Below are 18,636 nucleotides of genomic sequence, written 5' to 3' on the forward strand. Positions count from 1 at the left end.
ATATTTGTCCCAGTGATGAGGAAAGGGAATAAAGACAGTTTCATGAGAAATGTCCTGTTCACTTACAATTTTGGGAAGAGGAAATTTTAGGGCTAGGGTTGTAGTTCAGTGGTATAGAAACTGCTTAGCATGCAAGAGGCCTTGAGGATGAGAAAGAAGAAAGGGGGGAGAGATGGGGGAAGGACGGAAGGAGGGGTGGAAGAATATTAGAGGGTAGTAGCTCACATGCAATAAAACTAAGACAAACAAAAATTGTGACAGAGGCTAGCATGAACTGGGACGTGGATAAGGAGGTGTACTCTAGGATATTACTGGTGGGATTGTATGCTTTCTGGAAAGCAATTTTGCAGTAACTGACAAAAGCTATAAAACTGGTAAACTTGGACCTGGTAATATCAGTTTTAGCAACCTCTACCAAAGCCATAATTTAAAAGAAAAAAAAGTGCCACCTTTTTATGAAGTTGTAGCTCTGCTGTACAGTACTGGAAACTGGCCTCATGGCTACCGGTGCCTGGACAAATTATGCTGCTATTAATTAATTAAATGGGATGTTATAATGAAATTAAGAATGACACTAAGTACTGTGGAAAGGAATATGTGAAATAATTTTTTAAGAGCTCACTACGTGCAACCCAGGACCCTAGCTTGAGTTCTAGAACAGAAAAAGGACATTAGTGGGGGGAAAATCTAGTTTCACTGTACCATACAGATGTTAGTATTAGGGAAAGTAAGTGTAAGGGCATATGGGAACTCAACCTTTCTAACTCTTCTGTACAGCCATAATTTTTTCAAAGAAAAAAGTTAAAATAAAGAGGTCATAATTACATGCAAACTTGCACACATACTGCTATCAACTACAAAATACATTTATGGCATTAAAATTAGGTAGGCTCAAAGAACATTTTTAGTTACATACTCTGCTCCTTTGGAGGAGAGACAGTGAGTGTGTGTGTCTGTGTGTGTGTGTGTGTGTGTGTGGTATCGGGAATTTTATCCAATGCCCCATGCATACTAAGCAAGCACTGTACCACCGAGCCATATCTTCAGCATTTTTTTTTTATTTGGAGGCAGAAGCCTCACTAAGTTTTTCAGGCTAGGCTTGGACTCCTCCTGCCTCAGCCTCCTCAGTAATAAATATCATTTTAAAAGAAAGACTATTTTGTTTGAGAGGCACTCGGTCCCTTGGTCCTGGCAGACAAAGAACTGTACAGAGTTACTTATTTTTTTTTTTTTTTAGAGATTTAACATGTTTTATAGGCCTAAATTATAAATTACAGAATACCAAAGTGTTGCTATATTAATTGGTGCCATCAACACAACCCTCCCCCATACTTCTTTACTACTTAAAAAAGTACCTTCTCCTCTAATTCCCAGATATGAAGCAGCCAGAATTTTCAGTAAGTTTCAGAGTTAACACCAGAAATAGGTTGTAAAGAACTGAAATTTTGTGTTGACCGAAAGACACGGGTTTCTCATTAAACTTTGTTTTAATGGGTCTCAAAATTCTGTACAGAGTTATTAAAGTAAGTAACTTACTTCTACAAAGAAGCTTGAACACCAAGAAAATGTAGGCCTTGTGCTTCTCGGCCTGAGATGCTAGCTCTGGGCCCCAGGGGAGGAATGAATGGCAAGAAGTGACACTTTCCCGCCAACCAAAGTGGGCTCATTAAAGTCAACTCTAAACCCACACTGAATTCTTCAAAACTTGTTGGAAAAGATAACTCGTTTAGGGCCATTAGATTTTGAACTACACCAAAATTGTAAAGAGCAGGCTGACTTTCTCTCCAGGGCTTCCCCTGAGCACCTCCTCTGGGGCCCGGGACCACGCAGCCAAGGAGCTACCCGGCCAGAGCCCTCTGCAGCCCACCTTCGAATGCACACCTGCCAGCCACCAACATCAGATGCTCCCCACTCCACACCCCGGCTTCCTCCTAATCCAGTCCTGCTTCGTTCATAAGCCTTTCAGAAATGATACGACTGCCGGATGGTCTGAAAAAGCCTGTGGCCCATCCGCTCTACTCACAGAGTCTAGAGTTCATCCCTGTGTCGAGTCAGAGCAGAAAGGTGGTCTATGCTGTCACAATCCCCTACCAATCTCCTTAATGTGAATCCCTCTTGGCTGTCCGTGGTGTCTCAGGGCTGACTGGGAGCCATGGCTCACTGCCACCGCCCAGCACTGGGAAAGAGCATCATGCTGTCTGTCACCAGCCCGGAAAAAGGTCAAGCTTCGAAACCCGATTTTCCTGTTAGGTACATATCACTTCCACACCACTGCAAAGTTGAGGAATTGTAAGTCGGGGACCATCTGTGATCCACAGGGCCCATTCCCACTCCCCCTCCAAATAAAACAAAACAAAAACAAAAATAAACCCACTTGTAGGTCAATTTTTGTTACTGGAAATCCTATGATCTAAAAAACTATATACTTTTCCTCTTCTGTATTTTTTCTTTTCTTTCTACATTGTTCCAGCCCAGACTGATAGACTGATTATCCCCTTATATTTTCTGTACTTCACAAAAAAAGGATTTGTTCTTGTACATATATGGGCAAAGTAGGATATAAATATAAATGATATAACATACATTTTTCTTTTTCTTACTAGACACAGCTTTGGCAATTCACGACAAACGCTGAACCTCCTTATTAACATAACAAATCCATAATAGGTGCTGGAGTAGACACACTGACAATAGAAAGGCGGCAGATAAAGAACTCAGAAAGCAATACAACTAGGAGGAAAGAAGAGGGACACCATAGCACTCACTTCGATATCACAGGAGCAGCCCTCCTCTTCCTGTCAGCACCCCACCTCCAGCACCCTCGCCCACTCTTGTCAATTTCACACACGAGGGTTCCTCAGATAGCACAGGGACAGGCTGACCTGCTGCTTCTCCCCTCCTCCCACCTCCTAGTAAAACACCTGGTAGCAAAACAAACCATCCACTGCTTGCCTTCCTGTTTTACTGCATCCATTGCCTTCCATAAAACTTAGCTTCAAAGGCCTGCATGTGAGCAGCAGCCCAAGGGTTTGTTGCCAATGCTACAGCTCTAGAGTGACCGCCCCCCTCCCACCATCATCCTCTCCAGGTGTGCCCAGAATGAAGCTGAGTCCCCAGGAGCAGTAGAGACTCCACAGAGATCCCTGGGATGCTCAGAGAACAGGTGCCAAGGTTTCAAACTTGCATGGTGATCCCCACTTATCTATTAGTAACCTGTATGCTATTTTATTCACAGGCACAGATCTGCTTTGGGATTCAGAACAAATCTCCGTGGCACAGTAAGGAAGCATTCCCTTCTCTCTGTGGCACAGGAGTGAGTAGTAGGGAGAGGAGGGTATAGTGACACTCCATCGTGGTGAGTACCAAGACCAGCAATATCATGTGTAAATGAGGGAAATACGCAAAATGAAAATCTGAGTGCCCCTTGTTCACAAAGCAGGAAAACAAGTAAAACATAAAGCTTTCCCGTGTCTCCTGCGTTCTCTTTCTTGACCTGCTAAGGTGCTTTTGCACTGAGAGTTCATGCTACCCTCCCTCAGAGTGTGGAGAGTGAATACAAACCCCACAGGTGCCCAGGGCCCTGGCCAGGCCCTGCTGTACACAGGTTACCAGCTGTTGGACAGGTGCACCACATGCTGGCCTGGGGTGAGGAAATGGAGCTGGGAATCCCTATTCCTGTGGGCCCATCACCCTGGCCCATGACTCATAGGTGCCTGGCAGTGTACTCTGACATCCAGTTGGGACACACTAGGCTCCTAGATTGGAAGGAGGTTCACCACATGATCACCTGATGGATACTCGGGAGTGCTGCCAGTCCAGGCTGGGCTGGCCACTCCCATGCCCCATCCTGAGACCGTGGGGTGGACACTTGCCCCCAAACAGCCCCATGTGCATGGCCAGGCCCCAGTGGGAATGGAAAGCAGGAGGAGATGCTGAGCAGTGACAGAGATGGGAAGGTCCAGCAGGGTGCCAATGGGCCAGGAAGGACCACCCAGGTGCCATGGGCCAAGAACCACCCAGCTAGGCAGGGAGTGGCAGGATGTCCTGCAAGCCAGGGCTCCAACCCCTGGTGCTCGCTCCATTATCCCACTGGATTACAGTTATAAAACATAAATTCAAGTCAAATAATTAAAAATTTCAAGAGAGTGACTACGTAGCACTAAACCCCACGCAAGGGACCCATCTGAGCATGTGGCGGCCAACAACCGTGCTGGTTACAAGCCGAAGATGGTTTCCCACCAACCCCAGAAGTAAAACACAGATGCCAGCCTTCCCTTTTTGTTATAAAACAGCACCTCCAACTCATTTTACCTTGCAGAGGCTGCTCTAGCAGAGGAGGGAGCAGAGTTTCACACCTGCCTGTTCAGTCGCCCCTCCCATGGCTCTGCAAGAGAACTGATGCAGTGAGGTACAAGTTGTCTTGATGGTTACAGAAATATCTCAAACCTAACTTGGCTTAGGGATTTTCTTAAAGTGTCTGGGAGATTAAGAAAGAGAGAGGATCAAGGGTTAATTACTTATTAAGTGGCTCTGGGTTGATGGTTTGTTAAAAACTGGGCCATTATCCAAAGTCATTACTTTAGTGCAAGAATATAATAATCTGGTTGCTGAAAGCATGAGTTTTACAAACCTTGGCTTCTGGGTCACTGTTGATACTACAAGAATCATCATCGTCAGCATGAGGGGCATTTCTAGAACGAAAAACAAGAAACTGGTCTTAGAATTCTATGGCAAAGAGCAAAAGCCACATGCTTGGGGTGTTTCCAGCATCCTACCTGAGTTTCAAAGATGCATAGCGTAGTGTTGCTCCTTCAAATTCTTTTAAACTAGGATCTGGGTTAACTGTGGCTGCATGCAAATCCTAAAGGAAAACAGATCCTTGTTAATGTACAATAAGGGGAGGGGGCTCCTTCCATTGCCTCAAATATCAAAGGGGAGCAAAGGCCCCAGCAGAGGTGGAGAATGTGTGGGAGCTTAGGCAGGAAAAGGCATGCAAGGGCTGCTGGAGGCTGATTCAGTGCACAAGCGCCTGCCCTCACAGGACAACAGGGGACCTGGGGCGATCAGCTTCAAGTCATTCACAGTGGGATACCGAAATGGGCAACACAAGTGTGAGCCACACGCCCCCAGCAAGAAGCCCCATCACTCCGTCCCTGCAGAAGGCACAATATTCACGAAGGAGAAAAATAGACAGCCACAGCCATGCAGAAAGGAACAAAATATTAAAGGATCTAAAATCTGACAATATACTTGCCTTCCAAATGTCACTATTAATCTTTCCCCCATTCAGAACAGCAAAATCACTCCATGGCTGTTTCTAGACATATAATTATTCACATAGGGAAAAAGCACATTGATTTAACGGAAAAAGGGAGAAAAAGAAAAAAAACACACAAGACACTGTTGTTAGCATTGATATTCACAGGGTGGGTTAGGGAACAAATTAACTCTAACAGCAACTTGTTAAGCTCGCTCTCTCTAAGACTAGATTATTACCTGAAGATGGGGCAGGGAGAGAGATGGTACTTTCACTACTTACCACAACAAGTGACTTAACATTGTTAGAAGAAGACAGTGAAATTATTTGTTAAATGTAGTCTTAAAAGCAAACCAAAGCTTCCAAGCATTAAATCCCTAGCATACCTATTCCATAGGAAACCCCCCCCCGCCATCAAATACAAGGGTTTTCTAGAGATGAGGGTGAAAGAGGGATGACACAGTGCTGTTTGGAAACTGGGGCAATGCTCTTCTTGAAGGGCACAACAATCTGGCTAAGGACAAGTTACTGTCACTTAAAGAAAAAGACAATGAGAGGGAGAGATTAGTAAGAGGTAGAGAAGGACATCGACACATTGCTGAAATTTATTTAACCCAGCTAAAAAGGTTCCCAACAATGTAAGGTAAATTTCCCTAATTCATAAGCAGCTCCATTACTTTGCCACACAAGCCTCTTTAGAGATTAATATCTGGGAACAAAATGATTTCCTAAACATAATCACAAAAGCATGGAGCCTTCCCGCATAGAAAAGGTCTTGGCAATAGATCTTTGCATCTAAACAACTCCCTCCATCCGAGGGACAAAGAGGGGATGTCTTTTCTTTCTGTTATACCAAGGGAATATTCCAATTTTCTTCATCTAATATTTGCAAAAATAAATGAAATTAATAAAACTCTAGGATGGTCTACTGACTTTTTAGGCAAGTGTCTTTTCTTTGGCAATAAAGCAACAAAGGGAAGTTTTCAACTAAATAGCTTTTCAGCCAAAGGTCTTTGAAAATGAGAAGTAAATGCTGACCTAGAACCTTCATTCACATTTATATAATTTGTAAGCTGCTAAGAGCAGATGAACGGAAGTTCCAACATCCCAGGTGTGAAAAGATGCATCTATTTGATGAGGCAAAAGCATCCAGGAATGAGATCCCGTATTACTACCAGACAGGTGGGGCTTGCTCTCTTCCTTGGGCACCTGAACTGCAGTGTTCAAAATACAAAAGAACTCCGATCACTACACTTATTTTTAAAAAGAATTTCTTTTAATGACTAAAAGGGATGGAATGCTGCCCAACCCCCACCTCTCTCCCCTAAAGCAGGGTTAGGCCTGTTTAAAGGGCAGACTAGCCTGTTAGTTCAGAGGATCTGGGAGCCCACAACATGGGGGTGGGGTCTTGGGCATGCGTGTTTCCTAAGGAAGAGATGCCTATTGTGTTTTCAGAGGGCTCAATGACCAGAGAAAAGCTTTATAATCGCCACTGTAGTGGTTCTAACAAGGGCTCACGATAAATATCTAAAATATCAAGTACAAAATAAATTATCAAGTTAGAATTTCTTTTAAAGCAGAAAATAAGCCAGTCTGGCTCAAAATTGTCACCCTTGTTTTGCAAGTGGGCAACATTTGTTTTTCATTTAGGTTGAACTCTGAAAAAGGCTATGAGATAATGAATAAGGGACACTTGAGATAATGTGTATATAAACATTTAAAGAAAAGGAGGGGTGTCTAAAAAAGAAATCTGAAATGAGGAATCATTCAAGAGGGGCTCTTTGCTGGGTGAAAGAACAGCATTTTCGATGACCAGAGTCCAGAAAAGCTTTAGCACTTAATGAAAACAGGTCTCTGTGTGCATGTGTGATTTTTTACTTTTTTAAATATATATGCTCCTTGGACACAAGAGTCTCTGTAAAGTGAAAGCTGATCACAGTTTTAGGACTATCTGCACCCAGCCCAGATGTTATGGAACATGAGTTGGCTTGTGTTATGGCCACCTTCCAACAATCACCTTTTACAGATTTAGATAAACAGAGGTCCTACACAGGTATTTTGCAAAACCTTACAATAACATGGGCACTCCTAAGGAGATGTTTTATTTATTTATTTATTTTGGTACTGGCGATTGAACTCGGGACCTTGAGCTTGTGAAGCAGGCACCAGAACCACTGAGCTAAATCCTGGGCCCCAGGAGATGTTTCACTATAAAACTCAAGTAAGGAAAAATGTAAACTGGCATTATGTATGTTATGACTGGGCTACAGATCTTTTTTTCCCTCCTATATTTAAGAACATTCATTTATATCAAAGACGAAAAATTTTCTCCCTAATATAAGTGACCATAATTCCTTTTCTTTTTTGTAATGCAAGTCAATAAAGGACAAAAACACTGTGTCTTAAATTTTAAAGCTACACCATCTAAGAGTCACCTAATTGTTTTTAAGGGAGAATAATTTTTACATGCAGTTAATAATTTTAGCTAATAGTTTTTTTTTTTAATCCACAAGAGATTCTTTTTGGTTCTACAGAATGTGTAGCCACCCTGACCTGTAGTCTTGGTAGTAGGGTGGGAGAGATAAAGGAAGAGAGAAAGAGAAAGCAGTAAAAGACAACACCCAGGGAGTAGGGCAGCAGTGGACAGAGACCATCTTCCCTGGGCAACAACCTTCCAACTGCTGACCTTCTAGGGCACGATGCCCAAGCCCTATACAGCCAAGCCATGCTCTGGTGCCAGAGTTGTCCCTGGGGACACAGTTGCCTCGTGCTTGTCCTGATCTGGCCCAGGGTGCAGCAGCCCTTACTCTGAATACGGCCATCAAGCTGAGTTGTGGGAAAGCCCTGGAGCCTCAGCACTGAGAGCAGTATATCTGGCATGTGTGGGAAGGTGGCCCAGTGCCTGGAACATGGCGCCCTTCATCACCCTTCAGCACCACACAAAGACCCTGCGAGCATGGACCCACTAAGGAAGCCATCGGATAATCTAGGTTTCTGAGGACAGCCTCTTCCATATTTCTCTTCTGGGTTCTTAGAAAGCAATTCCACAAATTATACAAAAATTATGTATTACCCTGCCAGAAAAGGCTAACATCAGGGGTAGTCCTTGACAATGCTGATGAAGTGTTCGTGAGGTGTCTCAGTGGCTGGGAAGTCCCTGTGAGGGAATTTTCTTTTGGCTATGCTATGGTATGAATGCAGCCTCCAAAAGGCATGTGAGAAACAGCCCTTAGTGCAGCAGTGTAGGGAGGTGGGGCTTACAGAAGCTGGTTACATCATGAGGCTTCTGCCCCCATGAATGGACTGATGTCAATTAATAAAGGGCTGAGGCTGTATGTTCATTCTCTTCTCTCAGCTCACAAGATGATGCACCAAGAAGGCCTCTGCCAGTGCGGTCCCTTGAGCTTACACTCCCAGCCTTGATAAACATATGCCCATAGATTTCTGTTCACCTGGTGTCTGCTGTAGTCTGTTATTGGAGCACAAAGCAAACTTTCTTCGGATGCTAAGAAAGTCTCTGTGAAGTGGTATAAAAATGCAAACCAGAAGTGGAGACAGAAGGGCAGAACCCAAGAAGAAGTAGAGAGAGAGGAAACCACTGGCATATTCTGCAGTGGCCTAGACAGAGGCTTCACCTCTTCATCACCGCATCATCTCTGTGTGCACCTCTGCAGCTCAAAAGCCAGCACAGCCCGAGGAAAAGCCAGGGCCCCCATCCTACTAACTCTGCTGTCCTCTGCTGTGTGGCCTTGGTTCCCTCATACATAAACAAGGCCAAGAAGACCTCCCCTCTGAGGGGGGACACAGCAAGGTAATGGTGGTCGCTCTTAGCACAGGAACTGGCTGCCCAAAGGTGCCCCACAGATGACAGTGTCCTTGTCGTCTACTCTTTCTTTCCATGCAGGAAACAGAGTTTGATGCTTATGAAGTGTTCGAATCATACTTTTTCATCCTGTCTCATCAAGACTTGGGCCTGGACAAGTGTGGCCTCAATGGAAATGGCATAAAACCTGGGATATGGAAATGTAAGGAATGGGCAGGCAGCATGACAGTGCTTTGTACTGTTCTATGTGCACATCTTTTCCTTTTTGAAGCACTCTCTGTGTTTTTCATGGATGCAACACTATTAGAAGAGTATAGTACTCTCCTTTATCCTTGGTTTTGCTTTCTGCAGGTTCAGTTACCTGCGCTCAACTACACACCAACAATATTAAATGGGAAATAACAGAAATAAACAACTCATACATTTTAAATTGTACCTCATTCTGAGTGGCATGATGAAATCTCATGCCAGCCTTCTCCATCCTTCCTGGGAAGTTAAGGCATCCTTTGTCCAGCATATGCACACTGTATATAATCTCTACCTGTCAGTAACTTAGTAGCATTCCTGGTGACCCCTGTCATGCTGGTGCAGTACACAACTGGTGTGGCACTACCTAGGATTTTATGAGGACACTATGGGGTCTTAGGATGTATCCCTAGCAGATATTGTATAGCATTATGGTTTCTCATACAAACACAACTCAGAATTCTTTTAAAAAATAAGAACGATAAATAGACTGACAAAGGCTATTAAAAAGCGCAATTAAATTTGTCTCCATGAGCACCAAGACATCTAGGGGTCTTGGGCTGGCTCTGCTGCTACAGCAAACCCACTAACAGGGTCCTCAGTTATAAGGCTGGCTTCTCCTTCATTCAGCACACATCTCATGAACTTCACCATGTACCAGCAACCACGCTAGGGCTGGGGAAGCAAGATGAGTGCACTGGGTCCCAAGCCCCCAAGGAGCCTTCTGGAGGGAGACTGACATGCCCAAATAATGATGCTATGAAAGGATGTGACAGAAATAAAGAGCATCCAGAGTACAGAGGTGAAAGCAATAGTTTTTGAAAAGAGATGCTGGGTGATGAAGTGATACATACTGCTGTCATACTCAGCATCAAATCCCCGGAACAGCTGTGTAAAGGCATATCCCAAAGCCCTGCTCCCAGAGCATCTGCCTCAGTGGCCTGAGATGGAACCAAAAAATCAGTATATTTTACAAGCTGGTTGCCACCAGCTCACTCACTAGGCCCTTCTCCAAGTTTCTCTCTCTATCTCTAAAATGCCATGATTACTTGAGTGAGTCCAGAAGTTCAGTGAATGGTCTTTTCCACTGTTGTCTGATGTCTAAGTGGACATGGAAACACAGAGGTTCTAAGGCAATTATGTTTTGCCCCTCCTGGAAAGGCAGCTGTTCGGGGCATAGAGACCATGAGTACCTCAACAAGACAAGAGTCATTTATGGTCCCAGTTCTGAGAATCAATTCACCTGCCCTAACTCCAGACCCACTTTTTTCTACACTCTCTTCTTGAGGAACTCCAAAATACCTTCACTTGAAAGACTGCAGGATTTTGCCATAAGCCAATAGTTATTCATGAAAATATTTTGTGTGGCTCTTTCTTTACTCTAAAATTCAATATCCAAGTAATTTGGAACAAATAAATGGTTTAGGGGAAGGATTACTGTGTGCCAAATTTCAACAGCAAATGTTTCCTGGCCAGTTTATAAACTTTCAAAAAGACTGCTGGCATGTGCAGGGGAAAACATTACCCACTGCGCTTAACACTTCCCAAGTGAACTTTGGAATGTGAAATGTAAAATTTTCAAACTGTAAGGAAGCCTTCAGTCTTAAATTTTTGTGGAGTCAACAGATTTGGCAATTATTTACTTGATTTTTTTTTTCAAGCCAGCTCAGGAAAAGGGTGAATAAAATATGCATTTTTAACATGACACATTACAGGTTTCTTCTCGTCCTTAACATTTTGCTTTCTGTCAAGTTTCAAAATTAGTTGAAATAGATTCTATTTAGGGATCAAAGAAATGGTGTTAGAGAAATAATCATTTTTCTTCAGCTGTCATTTGCACCTGAGACACTGTTATTAAGAGAAGTCATTTTCTAGAAAGCTTTGCATACTGCACAGCCTTCCCTTGGCAGGAGACGAAGAGCTAAGCCTCTTCATGTATTTTGTGAAGCTCAGGATGGAAGTTGGGGTCAACAGACCTGAATTCAATGTTGACTAGCTCTGTGATCTAATGCACACTCCTTAACCTCTCTGTGTCTGTGTTCTCAGTACTCCTGGGACAGGAACCATGCCTCAAAGGTAGTCTAGCCTCCTTACCTCAGGGACAAAGGGAGACAGAGTAGACCGAAACCTAGAGTAGGATGAATGAACTCTGAATCCAGTGCCAGTGCTACCTCTGGTCACTGACCTCTCTATGCCTCAGTTTCCCCATTGGTAACATATGGATGCTGGTACCAGGTGACTCTTTGCTACCCTGGCATTCTCCAGTTGTAGGATATTCGGTGAACACAATTAAAGGATTGGGATAAGGGAACAAAGTTCTAGATGGAGAAACACTCTAACAGAGATACTGAGAAAAGTAATGCCCAGGTAAGGAGAACAAGTCTGCCTGGGTTGAGAACAGAGGTTGGTCCTGGCCAGCTCCCCTCTTGGGTGACCCCTGTGGTACAGGAGGAAGCCAAGGGTACATCTGGGCTGCAACAGCATGAGATTCCCCTCCATGCCAAGCTCCTCGAGGACTGGGGCTGTGTCAGTTTATCTTTATCCCCCAGTACATGTAACCCAAGATGAATCAATCACTAAATGGAAATTGCCAAGAGAGCAGAAATATTATGCTTCAATAAAAACATTATCAAAATTATCTAGTAATAAGCATCAAAATCCTATGTATGTGGTGCAATGGTATGAAGAGTATGCTGGATGATCAGAGCAAAGTACAGACCAACCAAGGTCCTGGTTTTACCCATGAGGTTTTAGCTCTCTGACCCATCACTTTGAAGACAGGAGCTAAGGCCGCAGCCGATGTGGTGACCTGTAACAGTAGGAATGTGATTTCACAGTAGGTCTCACTGCTTCCCAGAGAAGAATAAGTAAGTAATCAAAGAGTTAAAATAAGATGCTGTCTACTTTTAAAGATAGGAAGTGTGCTAACAGTTGCAAATAGAGATGCCTTGCAGGTTAGAGATGCAGCTCCAATGGACTTCATGTCCTCAAATTGAAGGGAAATGGAGATTTCTACAGAACAAACACTATCATCAGAAAAAGGCAGAAATGCCCGGGTAATAGAGAAACTACTTTTCTAAAAAAAAAAAAAAATCACTTGTGACTTTTCCCAACTAAAATTCTCTTAAATATCCTGTTATTAGAATTTACAAAGGTTCACTGCAGGAGTCTTCATATTGCTATATACCATAATGGAATATTTCAATGCCTCAATTCTTTGTTTAAACATCCAGATTTCTTCCTCAGGGACAACACAAATTTATGCTGCTAATTATTTCTAAAATAATGTCACTTCTGCTAAATAAACAGATTCTTTTAAAATAGAAATTTAGCATTTAAGGGCTCTCAAGGGTTATTCTTGCAGACACTTCTCCATGCTAGCAAACGAACCCAAGGCTAATAAGATACATGGTAATTATAACATGCCTGGTCCAGAGACATTCTTCTGCATGTAAATATTTTATTGAGCTAGCACCATGAAATGGTACCTGCAGAATAAATTACCGCCTCTAGGAACCCTAAGGGGATCTTAACTACTTCTCATTAATCAGTTCCTCTTGATTTCTGTACCTAGAACGATGTTTCAAGAGACCAAAAGCCATTAAAAGTGAAAACACCCCTGAAAGATGGATATTAACACTATGTACCAAAAGGAAGCATTACTGATATTTCAAATGCAACATGCATGAGAGTCAAAAAGCTTACCTCAATGACCTGTTAGAGCAGAAGCAACTAGTCTAAAGAGAAATCACAAGTTACATCTACTCTAGTAAAAGCTGGTAAAAAGACATTCCATTTTACCTCATTCTCTGGGGTGGGAGATGGCGTTACAGAACTAAGAGACCCTTTCCTAGAACCCTGAAGATCCGCTGGGATGGAGACAGGCCGTTCCCACTGAGTTGTTCCTGTTGGGATGTGCCAGTAATAGGTACCAGCGATGTCACTGATTCTTTTCCAGCCAGGCGGAAGATCCGGATCTGTGTGAAATGAGTGATCACTCCAGATATCTGCTGAGAAATGGAAAAAAGAAAAGGTTTTATTAAAAGAAGAAAAGAGCCTTCCAATTTTAGTATCAATCACTTGGCGAACGTTACAGGCACAGTCTAAATGAGACAAATTTAACCATCCTGTGGATACAAGATATGGTACAAGGGTGATGAAGAAAAGAACAAAACAAGGAAAGAACTGGAAAGGCAGGTTGAAACTTGGAATATGGACATAAAGGCCTCATTATCAAGTCACCCTATATCTCCAAGAACCTGATGAAAAAGCTAATACATGAACCAGAATCAACTACCCATACAAATTTCACATGGTTATACATAGAATCTACTAGATCCCTTTGTCAATTAGTAAGATTTATTGACTAGCATCACATATCACCCCCAGCTATGAGTACAGATAATTTTCTGTAACCACTTTCTATAAATGAATATTTATATCTTTCATGTATTTTAATGACATTTCCTATTTGACTGTAAACATCTACAAAGTAGTAATGTCTTTTCTAATGTTCTAGAATTCTAAACTGCACACAGAAAATTCCCAGGGAAAACAAACTGGAAAGGTCTTGGAATTTAATAAGGGGCCAGACTGATTCTAAGAATAGGCTAGAAATGTAATATATGTACAGTGATGGTTGTGAGACACAAAAGAGAACAGTGGAGACTACAGCAAAAAAGCAAGCATTCAAAATCCAAAGGCATCTGAATTGCACTGTGGGTACCAAATAAAACACATCCATTGGACAATTTCAGTCACATCTGGTCTATATCAATATTTTCTGTTTACTGAATAACTAGTTCCTTTTAAAAATCTTACTTTTGGCCTTCTTTGAATTGAATATGAAACAGATGAAAGTGCTAGAGAAGAGAGGCAATAGAAAAAAATTTCCTACTTGCAGAGGTATCAGAGAAGATTCACAAGCAGCTGTAGCAACAGAGCCAGAAAGAAAAACTTAAACTTGAAGTCTTATCCTGAGCATCACTTTATTCTAAGGGTTCGGCCTTTTTCTATGTGGCCATATAAAAAGCGATCAGATTGCTTTACTGCAATTCAAATGAGAACATGTGTGGGCCTTGATCTGTGCAAATGTCACTGTATCATGTGGGCAGGCGTCACTGAGCTGCTATAGCCACAAGAAGAAAAAGAGGCACAAACAAAGAGGCTGATTAAGACCATGGGCACAGATGTGCATTCATGCAGTTGTCTGGCATCCCAGCATCCACTTTTCTCATTTAAATCTGCCAGAGGCAAAATTGCCACTAGTCTCAAATTATGATGAAAATCCCCCCCACAGAAAAATTAAGCATGATTCTATAATTTCAAGTTAACTAAATTTTGCAGAAACAACTCTAACTACATGTGTTTATGCTCCTGTTTCCTGTCCCTTTTTGAGGAGGTGGAAGGGTCATTTTTTCTGCTGTTTTGTTCTCAGCATCTCAACTGGGACAGGAGAGGTAAAATACATGGTTTAGGAATTAAGTTGGAGAAAGCACTAGCAAGTGGGTTCCTTTACCCCATTCTAGTGCTCGTACAGAAGGAGTTCTGGAGCTACAGAAAGGATGCACAGAAGAAGCTCCTAGTTACCATTTCTGGGGTAAGGAGGTCCTAGGGCTGAGCTGCCTTTACGGGTGGGGCATTAGCATGTGTGAAGAATACCTGCATGCACCATCAGCATATGAAATCACGCCAGATCAAAGGCAAGTGCATTTCAGGTTTGGCTGCCTGGGGAGGTAGCTTGAGGGTAGCAAGAGAGGGGCTTCATGCTGGCTGGCAGGAACTGGACTGTTCTGTTTTGAACCAAACCTACCCACTTTTATCTGGCTCATATGCTAAATTTATGCTGAGATTTTGTTGGAATAACAAAATCCGCAGAAAGCCCCCAGGATATTTAAAAACACCTCAAGTCACAATATAATAGATATCTTTACTTATCTATCAGTGCAGCAAAAATTAAAAAGTATTGTAATTTCAATTATTAGCAGGCATTTAAAAACAATGAGAACTTGTATACACTGCTCACAGAAGGGTAGAGATAATCACTTTGAAAAAAAATAGGAGTGTAAAACTGAAGGTATCTCTATGACCCAGCAAGTCCACACACAGAATACACCCTAGAGAGCTGATGTGTTGCACAGTCATAAGAATATGATTAAAGCAGCCAAAACCTCAAAATGAGCCAAACAATCATTTACAGCAGAATGAATAAATAAATTACAGCAGAATAAATAAATAACAAAAATGAGCCAAGTACAGGTGCACACAACAATACGGATGAATTTCACAAATACATCACTGATGAAACGAAGGAAAACAAAAGAGAACATATGCGCTACATTTCCATTCATATAAAGTTTAAGAGCTAAATTACATTATTTAGGGATATAGACATAGACGGTAAAAGAAATAGAAAACTATAAAGAAATGCAAGGATGCAGCTGCACAGAAAACACAGACTAACAAATATCTGAAAGTAGGGGTTGAGAGAGAAGAGAGTTGATCAGAGAAGGCATATCCGGGGCTTCTGTGGTATAAGAAATGTTTTCTTTCGACTTTGGTGGTGGTGACATGCATGTTCACTTTGTAATTATTTGTTAAACTATATGTTTATTCCCTCCCTCCCTTGTTTCCCTTCCTTCTTTTTTCTTTCCTTTGCTCTCTCTCTCTCTCTCTCTCTCTCTCTCTCTCTCTCTCTCTCTCTCTCTCTCTCACACACACACACACACACACACACACACACACAGATAAAGTGAAAAATATTTCATAATTTGGGTCTGGGGCCTTCCTTAGAAAAAACAATTCCCCTCTCATAAAGGACAGAACATTTTCATACATTGTCACAATTCATGCTCACATCAATCCCAGCTGGAAGGCAAGGCTGGGTCCAGGACTGACAGGGCTGATGCCCAAGGGCCATTCCGCTGCTCTGACATTATAAAAGCTACTGACAATAAAGGGACACTGAGGCTGGCCAGGCATAGCACACATCCTTCAGTGCAGGGGCATAAGGGGCATTCACAGCTGCCTTATGAAGGAGGAGCCACTGTTAACCCATTTCTAAGACTTGGAGAAGGCAGCAAATACGTTTAAAGCCAAGGAGGAAAACTGTGTCCTGAAGTAGCAATTGATTTTACTTCTTCAGAGACCTTAAAAACAACCACAATGGACAGCTTGGGAAAAAAATAAAATGTGCAAATAGGAATGAAGACAAAACCAAAGCAAAGCAATGACTGCAAGGCTCAACCTATAAGTCCAGCAGCTGACCTCACCAAGGTCAAGTAGGTATTAAATGATGGCCCCAATCCACCCTGGCGCTCTGGGTCCAGTGACATAGGTACACTTCCACTTCAGGCTGTTACGCATGGTCCTCCTTCATGTGCCTCTCTCCCTGGTTCTGCTCCCATAAAACAGGCCAGGCTCTGCAGCTGGCCAGGGCTTGGCAAAGCCCTCTAGCTGGAAGCTGAGAGACCAGGTCTACCCTCAGGCACACTGTGGAGACTGATCCCCTTCTGCTTCTCCTCTTTCTCTCCCAACCAAGCTTTCACTGAAGATGCTTCCTTCCAGTTTCTGGTCTGCAGTCATCACTGCATCTCACTGAAGGCGCTGTCTCTTGCTGACTAGGATCAGTGGTGGTGGGAGCCACAGGTATCCTTTCAAGTGGCTCTGCAGCCCTTCCTTGTTTTGTGCTTTTTATTTTTTTATTTTTTGGGGGGCGGGAACAGGAAGCAGAGCCTGGAAGTCAGAGAGTAAAAATAGCAAGGCTGAGGGCCTCTTGTGCCTCGAGCCTCTCGGGCCAAAAGCAATACTCTGTGGGAACAAGGGCCTCATCTGTGAGCAGCAAGAACCCACCCACTGCAGCCACCCTGAGCACCAGCTCTGAGGACCTAGCTCTACCCTGGCTTCCTCCAGAGTCTGCTGGCTGGATAGCTTGGGTGAGGACCAAATTTGCCTCAATCTCTCTCTCCCAGGACTCCAAAGGTTCACACGGAAACTAATTAGCATCCAGCAGCTCTGGAAATTTCCTGTGCTGCTGCAGAGGGCACAGGAAGGAGGACTGGGTGAGCTGGGAGTCTGTATTTAGCAAGGTCGGTAGTGCAGAGCATGAAGATTTATTTCCCTCTTGTCTCAGAACGGCATCACTCCCTTCTTCAGTGTGCAAGGCCCAGGGCAGGAAGACGAAGATGGATTAATGCGTTCCACAAGTATTTCCTGTCCACTTTGGGCCAGGCTCAGTTTCTGAGTTGGGGATGCAGAGGTAATCAGGACAGACAGGGCCCTGCACACATGGCAGTGGGGAGGGATCCATTAGCATCAGTCACCTGGCAGGCTGGGGCCATCCCCAGAATTTCTGGCTCAGTATGTCTACAGAGGGCCTAAGAATTTACATTTCTTTCTTTCTTTTTTTTTTGGTACCAGGGATTGAACTCAGGACCTTGTGCTTTCGAGGAAGGTGGTGGAACCACTGAGCTAAATCCCCAGCCCAAGAATTTACATTTCTAATAGTTTTGCTGGTCCAGGAAAGTGCAAAAGGCAGTCACTTTTCTCCATCAAACTCCATCTAACTACTGGGTACAGAATAAAAAATATGAAGTGTATATGCAATTACTCACTGATGCATCTATCATTCTTTCATCCTCCTGTACTGAAGACTTTCAATCCACACCAAGCATTATCTAGAAGCTGGGAATACAGCAATGGATGCAAGAGGTTTACAGGCAATGTGATCAGTCACGTCTAGGGACCAGGTGAGCTGTCTAAACTAGATGGGAAACAACTAGATGGGCCTGCTTTGGCAAGGGACATGGAACAGCACTCCTGGAGGAGGGAACAAGTGCAGAGGTCACTTGGCAGGAAACGGCCTCTGGAGTCGGGGTCAGTGGCTTGGAATTCCCCACCACTTACTCACCACTTAGTTCATGTTTTCTAGACCCAGATTGTCATTGTCAGAATACAGTAAATGAGGCTTTTGATTTCCTCCATTTTGTCATCAACTTTTGAAGACAACAGCATGAAGTGAGGACTTTAGGTCTAGAAGGCTAACAACAGATTGCTGAAAGTTCCAAGCACCAAACACAGGCTCTATATCAGTGGATATGAAACTGTTCTTTGCCAAAGCAACTGGCAGAAACAGGGATCATGGTAAAAGGGAATGAACCCCCAAAGTACCAGAATCTGGGAACTCCCAAATCCTTCCCAGCCTGCTGGAGTGGAGGGAAGCTCACTAAAACAGTTTCAAAGCCTTTATATCCTTGATACATCTATCACAGCCCGAGAAAAATTACACTCTGTACTCAATTGAGCTTTCTTG

At 43.1% G+C, this 18,636-nt stretch overlaps 1 protein-coding gene across 12 annotated transcripts in view; it reads right to left on the bottom strand.

Annotated features, from left to right (window-relative positions):
- Apbb2 (amyloid beta precursor protein binding family B member 2) overlaps positions 1-18,636 on the bottom strand; it is a 346,490-nt gene that overhangs the window by 90,614 nt on the left and 237,240 nt on the right. For 8 of the 12 annotated variants that reach the window (XM_087187842.1, XM_087187843.1, XM_087187847.1 and 5 more), the window contains 4 exons: positions 13,128-13,336; positions 5,255-5,317; positions 4,776-4,861; positions 4,631-4,691 (listed from right to left, as the gene is read on the bottom strand). In XM_087187842.1, coding sequence (XP_087043968.1) covers positions 4,631-4,691; positions 4,776-4,861; positions 5,255-5,317; positions 13,128-13,336 — 419 coding nt within the window. The remainder of the gene's footprint in view (positions 1-4,630; positions 4,692-4,775; positions 4,862-5,254; positions 5,318-13,127; positions 13,337-18,636) is intronic. The other 4 variants (XM_087187853.1, XM_087187852.1, XM_087187848.1 and 1 more) reach the window with 3 other exon arrangements.

This window comes from Heterocephalus glaber, unplaced genomic scaffold (genome assembly GCF_053883595.1).
Source record: "Heterocephalus glaber isolate CG9 unplaced genomic scaffold, H.glaber_assembly_v1.0 deba00001509, whole genome shotgun sequence".
Classification (NCBI taxonomy): Eukaryota; Metazoa; Chordata; class Mammalia; order Rodentia; family Bathyergidae; genus Heterocephalus; species Heterocephalus glaber.